Genomic DNA, 16987 nt, shown 5'->3' on the forward strand with positions numbered 1-16987 from the left:
CGGTGGTTCCCATTTGAAGCAAATCCATAGGGAAGTCCAAACACAATGGGTTGCAGCCAATGATAGCCCTACACATAGTAGACCTATTGAAATTAATGGACCTAAGTCATGTCTATTAACTTAAATGGGTCTACGTTTGAGCAAAACAGGATACAAGCCTGTAGCACAAGTCTGCGTAGCACAGTGGTTCATTGCAAGCTAGGAAATCCACAGTTCATATCTAAGCTCAGTCTTGAAGTCACCGTGGCTGTATACAACCCACTATCTCTCAACCTAGGCCCCAAAATCTGCAATATGGGTATAATACTAGCCTACCTGTATAGGGCTGTAATAAGCATTACCGAGCATGTACATTAAGTGATACAAAATTTCAAAAGTACAGTAGATAATGTTCCGTATCCTTCAAAAGGGATGCAAATCCAGCAAGTAAAGGAAAAAGATTCTCCTGGCCAGAAACACAAGGAGGATATGCATGGTGACCTACATTATATTGACTGTAATGGTAATGGAGAAAGGAGGCAGGATGTGCACACAGGATTTGGCTTTGGGAAGGATGTCGAGAGCAAGCCTGATCTCTCTAGCAACCGCTTGTGCCTCCTTTGTACTCATTTGAAAGGCATTTAAGAAGCCAACCACTTCAATTGTAGAACACAATTGCAGCAGGAATCTCAGGGATACAGACGCCCACAATTGGCAGACTTAACCTTACTCCTGTTGCCACATCAGCTATTTAACAAGGTATATATAAGGACATTTTTCACTTAAGTCACCTACTGAGAGGGAAAGGTAAGTAGCCAGGGAGTTTAAGATGTCTTAGGAAGTACACACATTCACCACGTCTGTATTCCAATACTTATTTGTAATCAAGTAGCTTGCAGTTCAACAGAGTTGACGTATTTAGTTCAGAACACACACAAAAAGCCATTTCCCATCACCACCTTAAAAGAACAAAGAACACATATGCAAGAGTGTTTACTCTGAAGTAATATCACAAATCAGTAGCATTTACTTCATAGGAGGGATACTTAGGATTGTTTCCCTAGTCTGCCAGCAAATGGCAAGGCACTTCACTTAGGCAATCTCTTTATGCTCTTTCCTCCCACAAAGACCAGAAGCATGACATTGTTCAGTGTTTAACAGGCAGTCCGCTCCTCCAATTTGTTCCTGAAAAACAGGTTTTACTGCTGGAGCAAATCTTGGTACATGGTGGTGGAATGGAATGTCTTCACTCTCCACAGAGACTGAAAAGACAACACCCGCCTCCTGCTGCTGAATATTTTACAATAAGCCAGCAAACAGGAGACTCATAATAAGCCAAATATTTTAACCACCAATTATGGGTTATTGCTATGGTGGGGAAGAGGAATGTCACAAATTGAGATTTCACCTTTATATATTTCCACTAAAAGTAGAAGACATCCACCCCTTAAATCAAGGCATCCAGATAATACATCTTTTAGAAAGAGCTGTAATTTTTTTGGTTAGCCTTTTTAATAATGCTGCACTAAAGTTTCCCAGAAAGGAACTCAAGGCTTTGCCAGATTGTTTTCTTAAAATTTCGATTAACAATGCAGCAAGGAAACTACTAGCAACCTAACGTCCTCAGTATCTCCTGTCTGGGCTGTCGGCTCATTTCTTCAAGGAGAGCCTCCAAAACTCTGTCTGAAAAAAGCAACACCCAACCCCACTCTGTTTGGAGGGGGTGGTGGTGCTGCAGTGTTAAGGAAAATCCTTTAAGCAAAGCAAAGCCATTTAAACGGAAATATGCCTGGCAAACCCTACCTACTGTAAACAAGCAGAGAGATGCCATCAGAAAGCCCACTCTCGTCTGACAACAGACCACGCATTCCCTTGTCAGCTCCTCCTCCTCGATCATCGTCGAGCTCACCCTTTCTAGGGTTCATGGGGGGGGGGCGAGGAAAAGAAGAAAAGATTAGCAATGCCGGGAGACCTGTTTTGAGACACGTGGTAAGGAGTTAGAGACCTGTTCAAGAGATCAGTCCCAGGACGGCTTCTCCAGCCACTAATCCAGCCAGCAACGCCATGCCTGAGAAAACAGTCTCACTGCACTGCAGAAAGCCGCTCTTTGCATTTACCAACTGATTTAGAGCCTTTATCGAGCTGCTTGGGTTATGCAGCAGCTGCCTGCCCACCATAGTCTTCATTATTCGCATGCAAAAGAGGAGGGGAAAGCCCGTTTTCAGGTTTCTAGACACAAAGGACCAAGGCCGCCTTTGTCTTCTGCTAAACCACAGGAGCGCCCTGTGTCTTTAAGAGCCGGGCTGCTCGCCTGCCCCTGGCCTCCCCTCCCCCCCCCGCCGTCTTCCCCCTCCTTCCCTCCCCCACCCCCGGGAGTGCCGAGCAGAGCAGCAGGCAGGAGCTGGAGCCGCGCCAGGATCTCCTCTTACACGCAGCCTCGCGCTCGCTCCTACGTTTCTTCTCGCTGCTGCAAAAGCACTTGCACGAAATGGCAACCGTCCTCTCTCTCTCTTCCCCACCCCCACCAGTATTAACAAGGGGGGGGAAGCAGACAGAAGAAAACCGACCCTCTCACTCCTGCTTTACTTTTTACAAACCTCACACACGTTTTTAAAAAAGGGGGGGGCGGGAGAGAGGAGAGAGAAAGGGCTCTGTCCTGCATTGCCCGATAAAAACAGCCTTGACGAAATCAAGCGTTGGTGCTGCCCCAAAAGCAACAGTCGCAGCACAGAGATGACAGCCGCCATTACGAAACCCGGCTTGCTTGCCCTCAATACGGAGCAGGAACTGCGAAGGCAGCCTTGAAAACGAGCCTGTTTTCACGGCACCAAAGCCAGAGGTTGACTTGGGTGCAAGAGACAGTGGCTATTTCTGCAAATTAAATCTCTCTCTCTCAAAGCCAGCTGGAAGTTTTGTAGCTGCAGCTCTGGAAAAATCTGCTGCTGTGAAATAGCAAGCGCGTCACAAGCTTTCCCAACAAAAACAGTACAAGGCTGCCAAGCGACTCTTCTTGTGCAGGGAAAAGGAAACCTCCATTTTGGATTTTGTTTTTCAAACCAGGAGCCTCTCAAGATAAAAGAAAACTCGTTTACAGTACATATTAGCAAACCAGGGTCTCCCTTTACTGCTCAAATTGCTGTTGTCCCCGAAACGCCTCTGTTATAAAATGAAAAGGAGAAAAAAAGCCTGCAGTAACTAGAGGGAGAAAGACTTCAAACTAGTTCTCTTATCACTTGCGTTTATTTGTTGGTTTGCCTTAAAAAAAAATCCCACCTCTGCCTGCAGATTGACTTTAGGGGAACAGTTTAGCATATCTGTAATGCCATTATGGATTTGCAGAGAGAAGCTCTTGAAATCAACAAGGATGCAGCCAAGCAAAGCACTTTGTTACAGGAGGCTAAAGAAAGGAAGTAGCTTTTGGAAATAGATATAAAAAATAGATTCTGAATATGTACTTTCAAACAAGAACGTTAGCTACCTTCCCCCCCTCCGAAAGTAACTCGGATATCCGCCTTGGACGAAAACATTTGCTGCATAGGCCTGCTCTGTTTCACTGCAAGGGCAAAAGGCTTTACTTACCCGCACACCATAGTTGAATGCAGTTCTGAAGGTGAAGTTGTGGGAGTCTGGGGTTGGGATTTTTTGGGGGGAGGGGGGATAAATAAATTTCTAATTACTGTATACGTTAAGTTCTGTATCATCACTTCTATTTTATAACCTTGCAAGTTATTCGATCTCGTTCAGATTTTTGTATGGCTTTTGATTAAAAATAAGTTAATACATTTACTTATTTCGACTAATAACATATAGTTAACTTTTTAAAAAGACTCCGGACTTCAATCGGTAAATTCCTCTGACAGATTTACTCTGCACATAAGGACGCTGCATGTCTTTCCTTCCCCTCTCCCACTCACATTTTTAACATGATCTCAAACATAAATCGCTACATGTTAGTGTGAATACACCTGGTTAATAGTTACTATATGTAAACATTTTAAGCATCTCTAGCTAAATATTTTTTATTCTTAAAAAGTATCTCAGAAGCAATTGGTTTAGATAAACAAGACAAAAAATGACATGCAGATGAAGGCTGGAAAAATAAATTAAAGGAGAACTCCAGTAACATTTAACATGAAAAACTACACTTAGCAAGAAGGACAGAATGGATTGGGTACTTACAATGTAAAAGGAAAAAAAACTTTTCCTAATGATTTTTTTTTTGCAAGAGTTCACGTTTCCTACATCTATATTTAAAACATTACCTTGTTAGCACGAAAGGATTTAACTTAAAAGATGGCCAGGTATTTAGTGTTTAATACAGGAAGCTACATCTAGAGATGTATTTGCTCAGGCAAAGAAAAGCTTTCAAAAACAAACACCAAAAATACATATGTATTTACTTTTTTGGTAACTCAAAATTGTTACTGCTGACATAAGGGCGTGCCATGACCTAGTTATATACAAGACAAAGATGGGTTCCAAATCAAAGGGAAAAATCCAGATCTTTTTATAAAATCTTCCTTCTTCCTTTTAGTCCTCTAAATGTTGTCAGACATTAACACAGACACTGAGAAGTCCTGAAATGGATGGTTGTGGATTCATTCAGATCAAGTATCCCCTTTTGGAACAAAGGAAAACCCAGTTGGCCATTTAATTCCATTGCAGAAAAATGGCTGCCTGATCTGTTGGCCTCTCCTTAGCTGTCTGCTGAAGGATGTTTTTAGATCAGCGTCTAATAACTCAAGCCCAATGGAAGCTGCGCGCTGATTGGCTGCGCCCGCCTGGTGCCTTTAACCAGCCAATTACCTAAGCACGGCCAAATTACAAACCCAAAAGCACAAGTCGAGCTAAAACAACACGAAGCCCCAACAAGGCGACCCCGGGAGGAAAGGAAGGCGAAAGAGGGAGAAGGGAAGGGAAAGGAAAGGAAAGGAAAGGGGGGGGGGATCCAAGGGAGTCTCTAGCTGAAACAAAATGGAAGGTCCGACCTGATTGGCTGCGCAGGACCTTTAATAAGCAAAGCTGCTACTCTCCTTCCTCCCTCCTTCGAAATTGACAAATTGTAACAAAACGGGGGCGCCCCCCGCTTCTCCCCATTCATCGGAGGTGGAAACATTGCCGCGGCTTCTTGCAAAAGTATCCCTGCCAAGCTCGCCGCCCCGGTTAGCTCCCTGGGATGTAACTTGCAAAAGAAAAAAGGGAAAAAGAAAGAAGAGAGGGGGAGGGGAAGGGAAAAAAAAAAGCTCGAGCCTTTTGGAGCGCCGGGGTGTCTTGTGGGGAGGGGGGTTTCTTTTATTTCCCTCCCCCTTCCCCGTCCCAAAAAAGAAAAGGGGAAAAAAGGCGGTGGGGGGGGGGGCCTTGTCCCACCTATGTCCATCTTGTTTAGGAACAGTTTGGCGCTTAGGTAAATGTAGCCAGCAGATTCCAAGGGGATTTGGCCCCGCCGCTAACTGGGAGGAAAAGGCACGGCGGGGCCGCATCCTGCTGGGAAAAATGCATGGCCCTTTATTTGGGGCGGGGAGGCGCGGCCGGGCGGCCGGGCTGGGGGCTTTGCAGCGCGATGCAGCTGCTGTGAATGTGCATTCGGTTGAGGGCGGTTAGCCATTAGCCGAGCTCCATAGCGGTGAATTGTGGGATGCCTGAGAAGCAAGCAGAAAGCACACACACAATATGTGTTGGCTCGCAAAAAAAAAGAAAAGAGCGAGCGAGCGAGGAGGCAGGAGGCTTTCAAAACCCATGTAATGTAGCCAGCCCAATGTGAGCAGAGGAGCTCGCCTTTCGCGGCCAGGAGACGGTCGGGCACCGAACAGCGATGTCTTTCAAAGAGATCAAGGCAGGAGAAAAAGCCAAGCACCCCGAAGACCATGGCAAAAAGCAGAGTTCAAGTGAGATGGGTATTTTCTCTCTCTCTCTCTCTCTCTCTCCCCTCCTCCTTTCTCCCTCGCTCTCTTTCTGGTCTCGCTGCCTGCACCCGGGAGGGGGGACACGGGGGACACCCCGGCTCGGCGTCTGGATGTGCGGTCTTTTCCCTTCCCTTCCCCCCACCCAGCTTGACGGTATTGCGAGGGGGGGAAGGAAGCAGTTCTGAAACGGGAATCTTTCATATATGTCTTTTTTTTATTATTAACTTCGTTGGTTGCCCCCGCTTGCTTTCTCCTCAGGTTGGATCAACGGAATGGAGAGCAGCTCCCAAGCAAGCACCTCTGCCGAGAAAAAAAACCACCATTGGAAAAGTTACAAGTTGATTATTGACCCAGCTCTGAAAAAAGGACAGCACAAACTCTATCGTTACGATGGGCAGCATTTTAGCATTCCTGTAAGCGGTCGCTATTTTTTACAAATGAAATGTATTGTGATATTCTCTTCCCCCAACCCTGGTTTGTTTTATTCTAGTACCTCGCCGCCCTTCTAAAGGGTGGGAAGGAGGAATTCTTAATGACCTGAAAAATGAAGATTGCTACAAAATGTTCAGGAAACATATTAAAGTTACACCCCCTGACAATGTAGTCTGTCAGAATCAGAAGATAAAACCTGCATCTTTCTTTTCCTGTGATTCCCTGCAGAATTGCTATTTGACATGTGTGTGTCTGCCCTGCCTGGAGAACATTCTCCTCAGTTTTAAAGGCTGTGGAGTAAACTTCCAAATTTCATGGGGTTTTGGGGTTTTTGTTGCCTCCGTGGGTCGTGTCTTTTTTCAAGCTTCATTCAATTTACTCCCCTCTCCTCCTCAGAACCCGGGTCTTGCCCCAGTGGATTGTGTCAGAGATCCAAGGATAGGGCGAATATGGACCAAAACGAAAGAGCTGGAACTCTCTGTCCCTAAATTTAAGGTACATGCATTGAGAACTGTGGTGTCCTTGATACAAATCTAATTGCATCTTTATTCATATTGTTGAGTAATTAGTTCACCGGTGTTATAAAGTTGCAAAATACAATTGAGCTTTCTGCCTGTCAAAAGTGTGTTTTATTAATAACTCAATGGACTTATTTAAAACAATTTTTAAAAAGTTATTGTTGAGGCTAAAGTTCAGTATTTGTAAATTGGCAGTGGAAGGGAAATACCTTGAAAGTTCAGTAGTTGCTTCTTAACCCTCTGTGCTCCAGGTGATGTGATTGCTCACAGTCCTTAACTTTGCTCTCTCTGGCTTTTAATTTCCTACTACACTGTGTGCAAAAACAAACCTACAGATTGATGAGTTTTACGTGGGGCCGGTTCCTCCCAAACAAGTCACTTTTGCCAAGTTGAATGACAATATCCGTGAAAACTTCCTGGCTGACATGTGCAAAAAATACGGTGAAGTGGAAGAAGTGGAGATCCTCTACAACCCTAAAAACAAGAAGCACCTGGGAATTGCCAAAGTGATCTTTGCCACAGTCAAAGGAGCCCGGGATGCAGTGCAGCATCTACACAACACATCGGTCATGGGCAACATCATCCACGTGGAGCTGGATACGAAAGGTGGGGAGCTGGTTCCGAGCATCTTCTTCCTTCTGTTTGCTGCTCTTCCCCGCCTCTCTCCTGTCCCGTAGTGAGACGCATTTGCAGATTGGATGGGGAGGGCTAGTAATTAATTTAAGGGTGGTGGTGGAAGCTATTAAATGACTGTCACTGCATTTCCCCCTCAATCTCTCTGCTTTTCTCTGGGCCTTTGCTAGTCACGTGGAGCTGAATGTGTTGTCTGTTGCTAGGAGACAGTCCTGTAATTTACAAAATGCTGCCATCCTCTCCATTTCACTCAGTCACTCATGCTGACACTTGGCTTGCCAAATGGTCCCCCTTTGCCCCTTTGCCAAAAGTACCTTTTGCACTTAGCTGATAACACACCCACCCACACCTCTAGTTATAGAAAAATGAGGCTAAAAATCATTTTAGAAAATGCCTGAAATTTATCCTAAAATAATACTCTAAATTAGATTCCATCAATGTTCTTGTTTTTATTTAATCATCCCATTGCGGGCATTTACATATGTACAAGAGGCTCTGTAAAAGTGTTGTTTTTTTCTTCCATTGACTCTTAAAGGGACAGTAACACTCCAGATATTGAAAGTAACTGGTCTGTAGTGCTAATACCTTCAGACAGAAGCAGTGTAGCTATGAACTCAGCTTTTATTTATAAGTTCCTCAAACCATACTGAGGCTGCAGTCCTAACCCCAGTTACCTGGGAGTAAGCTCCACTGAATTCAGCACAACTGACTTCTAAGAAGGCATGGTTAGGTTTGCTTCAACATTTAATTTTTTTTTTTGGTCTTTTTTTGCTGTATTTTTCTTTTTTGCTAAAGCAGTGAAGCATATATGACCAGCATGTTACTTTTAGCATATAAGTGCTAATTTGTCCCCCACCTCTGCCATAAGACACCTTTCAGTTTTGCAGCTTAATTATAAAAAAACCCTAAAACTATTTTAACCCTTTAAAGGAACATTTTGGAAAGCATGAATAATTAACATGTTATGCACAATGGGACAGTTTCTAGTCCCTTATCTTTAAAAGTGCTTATGCTAAAATTTTAAAACTGCAAGTGTTCTGAACTCCAAAACACATTTGACTAGTCTTGTTTATTTAGTTAGTGCACTGCTGAATCTCCAGCTGCAGTTAAATGTTCCTCTGCATGGTTTCTCATGTTGTGAAATGAGGATTCATCTATGTATGTTAGATAAAGTCATTAATAAAATGATAAGAAAAAATTGTTAGAACAGGTCAGTTATCATCCAGTCTTTTATCAACATTTATTCTGAGTTACTACCATATCACGGCATGAGAACCACAGCTTAACTATCTGTAAAGTGGTATAATCCTAAATTTTATTGGCAATATATTTGACTGAACTCAGTCAGGCTTACAGCCAAGTTGAGAATCAGGAAAATTTAACATAACTGCTTTATAGTTTGAGCTGCAGCTGTGTTAAAACCTGTGTTGATTTTTAAATGTATTTTTAACAAGTTTTCTGTAAGCTTCCAGTGCTAGCCTTTGGAATCCTTATGATCACATCCTTCTCAATTTCTGACATTTCCACTATTTCTGACTTACCGGTAACTAGTTTCCAGACTACCATTGTTTACATGTAATACTAGATATAAAAAAGCAGAGATATAGATGAACAGCTGTTTGGCCCACTCTAGCCAACTCTTCTATAAAGTTCCTTTTTTTAAAAGAAAACCTGATGTTAAAGGGAGTACATGGTATCTAAACGACTATTTTAACTGTGATTTGATGAACTCAGAAGACTAAATCCTAGAGAACATAAATTCTGTTCACAGGCCTTAGAATAAAGCTCTGTAGCTTTAAGTGAGTCATGTGAGGTGAAATTTAGACCTTGGTCTAAGAGCTTTGCTGCTGCTTGCTGCTGCTGCTTTTTGTGTGAGATAAGGACTCTTGTGTTGTACCTTAGTTTTTGTAACTGGGGTAGTAATTACCAATTACAACTAAAACACAGGATCAAATAATTTAACTGTGTTAGGAGCTAGTGTAGGCGGAGGGACCAAGCAACAAACAAGGAAATCTCCACTTAAATTAATTCAATCATGCAGACACCTCCCCCACCCTCTCCCCAAGCCTCAGTCCTCGTAGCTGCAAGATGGGGATAAGAATGCTGGCCAAAGGATAACTAAGATTATGTGAAGCCCATGGAGCACTTACATGCAATATAAATAAATTTATTTACTGCACGTCTGTACCAGCCAATAAACGAAGTTCTCTGGGTGATTTGCAGTAAAGGCTAAAAGAATACAGCAAAACCTCCAAAACAGAGGTTACTAACAGGTTCTTACACTGCAAACCACTGGGTGCCTGCAGGGGGCTGCTTTACTACTAGCTTGTTCAGCACTTGCACCCTGGGGCACTGGATGCTCCTGTTATATTGCTGCAACAACGCACCAGTGGATTCATACAGACCGCCCTGTTGACTCACATCTGAGGCCCCCTAGTGCCGCTGTGTCCAGCCAGGTGCCTTTGAGGCTCCCAGGCAGTGCGTGGTGGCGGTAGCCTTCTTGCACTGTTGTTCCTGAGTGGCTGGGATTCAGATTCTGACCCTGGAGGTAAGACGTGGACAGCCTTATCATGACGTGGACAGCCTTATCCTCCATCAATTTGTCTGATCCATTTTTAAAGCTGTCTTAAGTTGATGGACATCACCACACTATGTGGAAGTGAATTCCACAGTTCAGTTATGCATTTTGGGAAGAAGTACTTCTTATTGTCTGCCATGACTCTCCCAGCATTCAGCTGCATTAGATGATCCCATTGGGTTCTAGAAGTATGAGAGAGGGACAGAAACTTAACTCTCTTATAAACCTTTATCGTGTCCTACTTTATACACCTTTCTTCTAAACTAAGAAGCCTCAACTCTTGTAATCTTTCCTCATAGTGAAGGTGCTCTGTCCTCTTGATCATTATTGTAAGCCGCTTTGAAGTTTTATTACAGTCAAGTGTTAGATAAGTATTGTGAAATAAATAAGTAATAAATAATTGTCGCTGCCCTTTCCTGCACCTCTTCCCAGCTCTACAAGTATTCTTTTTGAGAAGTGGCAAAGAGAACTGTCCACAATACTCCCAAGTGTGGCTACACCATAAATTTGAATAAATGCACTTCAATATTGACAGTTTTATTTCTTGCTGACATGAATAGAACTGTGCTTAGTTATGGCGTGTGTACCCTCATCCCCAGCACGGCTCGGCTGCTTGAATGGCATTGTTCCGGTTGTACTGGGTTGAGTTATTGTCTGTATAACACCATAACTTTGGAGAAGGAACTGGTTCCTGCTCTGTTTTCTCTTTGCACAGCAGACCCTGGGATTGAGCTGCTAGTGTCTTGGACCCTAAAATTCTGGCAATAGTTTGCTGGCTGCACAACAAGGCTAGCTGTTTAGCTGTGCAGACTGACTTTATTCATGTTCTTTATGCAGAAGTAAGTCATGCTGATTTCAGCAGGGCTTGTTCCCAGGTTAGTGAGCATAGGATTGCAGACTTCATTTTAATAAATAAAGAAAGATATATCTTTTGTCAACACTGCTACAAGGGAAGAGGACAACGTAAAATAAACAACTGATTTTATAGCTGAACAGCAAAACCATCAATAAGCTCATCAAAATACATACGTATTTACTTAGTTGGCACTGTCAGGGGAAGCAGGTGCTTTTTTAAAAAAGACAAATATTATAACATTTTTACTGATCACATACAATGTGCCTTTTACAGAAAAACTGATTTGATGTCCAATTTCTAGTGAGCTGGGCTTGCAGAGTTTGAAGATTTATCACATTTTACCATTGAATGCAGACACATTTTTGCTATAAAATGGTTTTATCCCTACAGCTGTTAAACTATTTCTCCTCCCTTGAGAACATGTTGAGGAGAGGGAGGCCAGTTCTGTGAAGAAGCAGTCCTGAGTTGAAGACACATGCTCTCCTTGATAAAATGCACCAACATGGCAATAAAAGAGGGGGCAACTTTGTCTTGTCTAACCTTTTTCCTTTACTACTTTGTGTTCTGTTACCCCTCCCCGCTCTTGAAGCAGGCGATCTGGAATTGGGTCATCTGCCTTTGGAAGTAGGGAGCCAGAGTGGTGTAGTGATTAGAGACTTAAGGCTAGGACTGGGGAGACCCAGGTTCAAATTCACGCTCAGCCATGAAATTCACTGGATCACCCTTGGCTATTCACTCTACCTGGCAGGGTTGTTGTGAGGATAGAACGAGAAAAGGATGTTATTCCAAGTCTGCTCCAAGATAAAACTCAATCAATGAAGCACTCTTGTGCTTGCATGGACCACAATGAGGCATTTTTTGCTTCACTTGGCCTAACAAGCTGATAGTGAATATTTCAACAGAGTCAGAACTGGCGCCTGTTCAGGCTTGGTTTGCAGAGAGACTTGGCAATATGTGGATTCTAGATGGGATTGTGGTGTGTTCTTTTCAATAAAGTTGTTGCTGTTTGTCCAGGTGAAAAGCGCATGCATTTCTATCAACTTCTTGTGAATGGACTCTACACTCCTCAGACTCTACCTGTGGAGAATGAGCCGGACGTATCGCCCACCGTGAATGAAACTGCGCAGGTACCTTTTCACTTACTTGCGATTTAATGGCATGCACTGTGTCTGTTGGGGAATTCTGAGATGATATTCATTTACAACAAATGGTAGTTTGCCTGCTGTTGTCCGTCTCCTCAAGAAATTCATTCTTGACATTCCTGTCCAGACATCTGTCATCTCCAGCCTTCCTTTTCAGGGGCTCTTGAATGGCGGGCAAGTCCTTGTGAAGTTCCAGATACCGCTAGACCTTTTACTAGATCCATGGAACTGTTCCAAGCTGCAGTCTGATTCTGGACATGACAGTTGTGTGTAGGTGCTATGTATGGAGATCGGCAGGCTGGATTGTTTCCTGTTTGTCCTTATTAGGACTTCATGTTTTATTAAAATATTTTGAGTCAGATGAGTTAATGTAACAGGAAATGAAAAATAAGATATTAACAATGACCCAGGTAATAATAATTTTGATTATCAAATTTGTAAGCTTTACATTTAACCTTCATAGAACTGTAGAGTCGGAAGGGACACCGAGGGCCATCTAGTCCAACTCCCTGCAATGCAGGAATCATGTCCATCCAACCTCTGCTTAAAATCCTCCAAGGAAGGAGAGTCCACAACCTTCCCCTGTGGGAAGGAAGCAGCGAGGCTGGGAGGCACGCAGAGACAATATCGAGGCCTGCTCCAGTTGGACTGTGTTTTAGTAGTTTAAAATTGTAAACCACCTTAGGCGCATTGGCAGAAAGGTGCTATATAACATTTAAGAAATAAAGAATAAAACTAGAGACCCTGTTCTGGCTTCTTTCTGTTGTTGGGCATTTGAACCCATAAGACTTGAAATAGGTGTGTAGGAACCAGCTGTAAATGGCTTCCTTCCCAATGTCCTATTTTGCTCCCTTAAGATCAAGTTGTTTGTGTGGAGGAGGGGGGATTTCTCAATGATATTTAAGTAGTAGTTAATAATTGAAGTTTTATGCTGCGGATTCAGTTTTTGGCACAAAATGCCAACAAAGACAGAATGCATGAAATGCTAAAACTTCTTGTTGAGTAATTTCTGCCATGTTCCAAAAAAATCTCTACTAATGGAACAAACAGAATATGATTTTGTGACATGGGGAGTTCTAGGTGCAAAAGTGGCTGAGTTTGAATTTAATCCATGTGGCTGCTTGTCTGGCCTGCTTGCATAGACTATTTTGCGGTACTGGAAAGCCCCATTCAGTGCAGCCAAGCAAGCTGATGCAGGTGTAAATTCAAGTAAGTTTTGTGGGATGTGCTCCCTCGTAAACGTTTGTAGCACTGTGCCCTTTATAAGTGTTTAAACATTTTCTGTTGAGGCATATGACGAGTACCTTGAAATATCCATTCATTTCTAGTTACTTTTATTTAGGAACCTACTTCCTAGTTCAGTAAAGTGTATTTTGCCCAAAATTGTAAGTGCTTCTCTGCTGACATTTTCTGTCATTTGCTCAGTCTGTTTACTCTGAATACTTAAATTTCATAACCTTTATTTTCATCAGGCAAATGTAAAATAAAAGAAATCTGCTTGCTTTTGGTTTCTTCATTTTCATTATCACCTTTGTTTCCCTTAACATTTCTTTTGGATGTTTGAATAAGAAAGCTGTAATGATTGCACCATAATAGATCTCCAGCTCGTGGCACTGAGCTCCCTCTGTTGAGCAAGGTTCTTCTGCCTTTCATTGAAATCCATCAAGTGAATTTAGGGAATGTTCATGTTTGTTTGTTTCTTGACATGGGAATGGCATTTCTTCTACATTCCTGAGTAATTAAAGGCTGCATTCAGACAATCCTCTGATCAATATTCCTTTCCCCCTTTCTCTCGTGTAGGGATCATAATTCATTACTTTGTCCATTGTTCACCATTACATCCAAACCCACAAACTTGAGTGAGCCCTCCAAACTACAGGATTGTTAACAGTGCTTTAATACTGGTTGTTTTTGGTTTGGACATAATGACAAATCCTGGCATTATTAAATCAAGTGGTACCAAAATTAAGCCCTACCTGTGAGGGTACAGGAGAAGTGTGTTGGGCACAGTGCTCATTCCTGATCCTACAAATTATGACTTGGAAGGTTTTCTGAATGGGCTGCTAGGGGTTGGGACACCCTTCTTGACCCTGGCACTACTGCCTGCGTGCATTCTTTGAGCCCTGTCTATGCAGCAGGAAAGGGAAGGCAGCTGGAGGCTGCGCTGTGAGCCTTGGCAGGTGCCCTGTGATGCCGATCAGCCAGCCATGTGCCAGCCTGTCGCTGTTTATATTGTGGGCAGCTGATCCTTCAGCCATGCCGCACTCCCTCACTTTGTGTTCTTCCCTTATCAGTCGCTAGTGTTCATTTCTCTTTACTCCCCCTCAGATTTATCTGCATCAGCCACCACACACTGGGTTTATTTACACAGGGATTGCAGGGAGTTCTCGCCATCCACCGCTTGCAACAACCACTTAAGCAGATGGTCTAATCATAGGCATTTGTTTCTTCATCTGAGAATAACAGTGGGCTAACAATGTCAAGTCCTTTCTGCTGAGTCCCACGGTTACTTGATGTCCTGATTCCTTTTTAGTGTTTGATCTTATTGGCTGTGGATTTACTGTTGCCATGTTAGCTTCAAGATCAATTCCATGGCCGTTCATGAAAGATGGGGATAGAGTCATTTATTTTTTACAGATACTGCCTGGTCGAATATGTATTAGGTTTACTGTCGTCATAGTTCTCAAACCTTTCATTTTATTTTTCTGTGAGCTTCAGAACTTGGAAATGGTCTATTTACAATAATTGAAGAGGACTTCAAAGTAACTATTAATTGACAGTGATCAGTTGGTTGTGCATGTGGTTCTTAAAAAATCAATAGCTGGAAAAATTCCAGCTGCCCTGGTACGTTTTTGTTCAAAGATTCTGGGTTTGTTTTTGTTTTTTTTACAACTCAGCCAAATTTTCTTATAGTTGGTACATTTCATTAACCCCACCCCACCCCACACAAACATGCACTAGAGGTTAGAAAACAACAACTGGTAGATTAGATGAAAGGATGGTTTCAGGAACCTTTGTCCAGTGTAGGGCTAGTACTGATGCCTGCCACTCTTGATCATCTTGCAGCAGCAGTGTTTATATGTATGCTTGTCAAGTGGCTCCTTAAGTGTTCCTTGGATGTGTGCATAGCTAGGCCCCCTGCTCAAGTCTTAATGTTTCCAATGGCACTTCAGAAATGTATGCATATTTTCTGTTTTCCTTTTTTGCAGCTGGCTGAAACTCTGAAACAATTAAAAGACAACAGTGCTTCTTCTGTGGGATCATCAGCTACCCCAAACAGTGGTACCCCATTTTCCCATGATACCGCCTTTTCCAGTTGTCGGCAAGATACCCCAAACTCTTACAGCCAATTCACTCCTCAGTCCCAAGGAACCCCTCTTACCCCACGCCTGGGGACTCCATTTTCCCAAGATTCTGCGTACTCTAGTCGTCAGACAACACCTGCGTACCACTTTAGTCAGGACTCTGGGTATAAACCCAGAAGACACGAAACAAAATTTACAGATGCTTATAACAGACGCCCAGGCCACCATTATGTTCATAATTCAGCTGGTGTTTTCCGAGGGTCAGAACATCAGTTCAGTGCATTCAAATCCCACCCTCAAGAGGCTGTGCAATTTTCCCACACTCCTCCTTTGAGCCACACAGGTTCTTCGACTTTCAAGTCCGCTTTCTCCCCCTACCAGGCACCCACAACGTTTCCCCAACCTGAAGAGCCACAGTTTCCCCAAACTTCTAGGGATACTGAGTACCGTCGGCCGCCACCAACACCAACGGAGATGGCAGTTGAAAGTAGCGCCGCTGCCACTGTTGACTTTGTTCCTGTGAAGGACAAACCTGAGGAGCCCCCAGCCCCACCTGAGCCCAACAGTCTCAATGAACCACCTGTGGTACCCTTCACACAGACTCCAGAAAGGAGCGAGACCCCAGGCACCCCAACCACAGAATCTGAAATTCAGCACAACAGTTTGGACTCAAGAATTGAGATGCTCTTAAAAGAGCAGAGAACAAAGCTATATTTTCTCAATGAGCATGACTCAGACAATGAGATTAGAATGGAAGGTAGCCCCATCTCCTCCTCCTCCTCCCAGCTTTCTCCAATTGCAACATTTGGTTCCAACTCTCAGCCCAACTACAGAGCACAAACCCCTTCCTCGCGTCCTTCCAGCACAGGCTTGGAGGACATTAGTCCAACACCATTGCCGGATTCTGACGATGAGGAGCCAATTCTTGGAATAACTTCTCTCTCACAGAATTCAAAAGGAATGCCTGATGCTAGCCTGACTCCCCTTGACCAGCTGAGTAGGACTTCCAAAACGGAGTCCTCTGAACCTAAAGAAATGTTGCCTGATAACGATAGTCCGACTCCAGAAAAAATGGAAGAGGTAAGTGGTTCAGATAAGCTTTACATATATGTAAGCGGTGTGAAGAGCTTTGCATTTGAGAATAATTGCATTGCTGGTTTTAAACAGGTGCAAGCTCCAATTCTCAGCCCAAGAATTGTGTGTAGTATGTGTACAGGCCCTGACCCACTTGTGTACGATTGGCACGCGTGTGCCATTTTCCACGCTGCGCAGGGGCTGGGCAGACTTCTGCATGTCCTGCATGCACGGTGCACAGTGGCCAGGAGTTGCCTGTATGCATCTGTGGGGAACATCCATGTGCTATAAAGTGTTTAACTTATAAAACAAGATGTGCTTAATTTGTAAGATGGGAGTCTTAGCCCTACATGGATGTGATTCCTTTGTATTGGAATTGGTTAGGAGTATTCCAGAGAAGATGTGGTGCATGATCTGAGGCCTTGTGTGAAAATTCCCTCTCCACATCAGCTGGGTTGACTGCTGGGACAAGAAGGGACCTGCTGCAGTCTCTTTTCCATGCTGCTGTTAAACCTCCCATGGGAAACAATTTTTAGCCAGGTTGTGCTATTGTCACTTGGAAGCCAC

At 43.4% G+C, this 16987-nt stretch overlaps 3 protein-coding genes across 9 annotated transcripts in view; 2 read left to right on the forward strand and 1 right to left on the reverse strand.

Moving 5' to 3' along the window:
• Window positions 1–5205, reverse strand: part of RHOF (ras homolog family member F, filopodia associated) — a 31814-nt gene extending 26609 nt beyond the window's left edge. The window contains exons 1-3 of one of the 4 annotated variants that reach the window (XM_081175015.1): window positions 4968–5205; window positions 3559–3605; window positions 1787–1893 (exon numbers count right to left, since the gene is read on the reverse strand). In XM_081175015.1, the coding sequence (XP_081031141.1) occupies window positions 1787–1893; window positions 3559–3605; window positions 4968–5095 (282 nt within the window). In that variant the 5' untranslated portion in view covers window positions 5096–5205. Of the gene's footprint in view, window positions 1–1786; window positions 1894–3558; window positions 3606–4158; window positions 4902–4967 lie in introns of those variants that run through there. The other 3 variants (XM_081175016.1, XM_081175018.1, XM_081175019.1) reach the window with 3 other exon arrangements.
• The window catches only part of LOC308576029 (uncharacterized protein), a 166927-nt gene that overhangs the window by 70944 nt on the left and 78996 nt on the right, over window positions 1–16987 (forward strand). The gene's annotated exons all lie outside the window — the stretch shown is intronic.
• Window positions 1–16987, forward strand: part of SETD1B (SET domain containing 1B, histone lysine methyltransferase) — a 69537-nt gene that overhangs the window by 15008 nt on the left and 37542 nt on the right. For 2 of the 4 annotated variants that reach the window (XM_081174635.1, XM_081174632.1), the window contains 5 exons: window positions 6141–6295; window positions 6711–6809; window positions 7168–7438; window positions 11914–12026; window positions 15251–16426. In XM_081174635.1, coding sequence (XP_081030761.1) covers window positions 6141–6295; window positions 6711–6809; window positions 7168–7438; window positions 11914–12026; window positions 15251–16426 — 1814 coding nt within the window. Of the gene's footprint in view, window positions 1–5260; window positions 5874–6140; window positions 6296–6710; window positions 6810–7167; window positions 7439–11913; window positions 12027–15250; window positions 16427–16987 lie in introns of those variants that run through there. The other 2 variants (XM_081174634.1, XM_081174633.1) reach the window with 2 other exon arrangements.

Source organism: Podarcis bocagei (assembly GCF_964188305.1).
Source record: "Podarcis bocagei genome assembly, chromosome: 16".
NCBI lineage: Eukaryota > Metazoa > Chordata > Lepidosauria > Squamata > Lacertidae > Podarcis > Podarcis bocagei.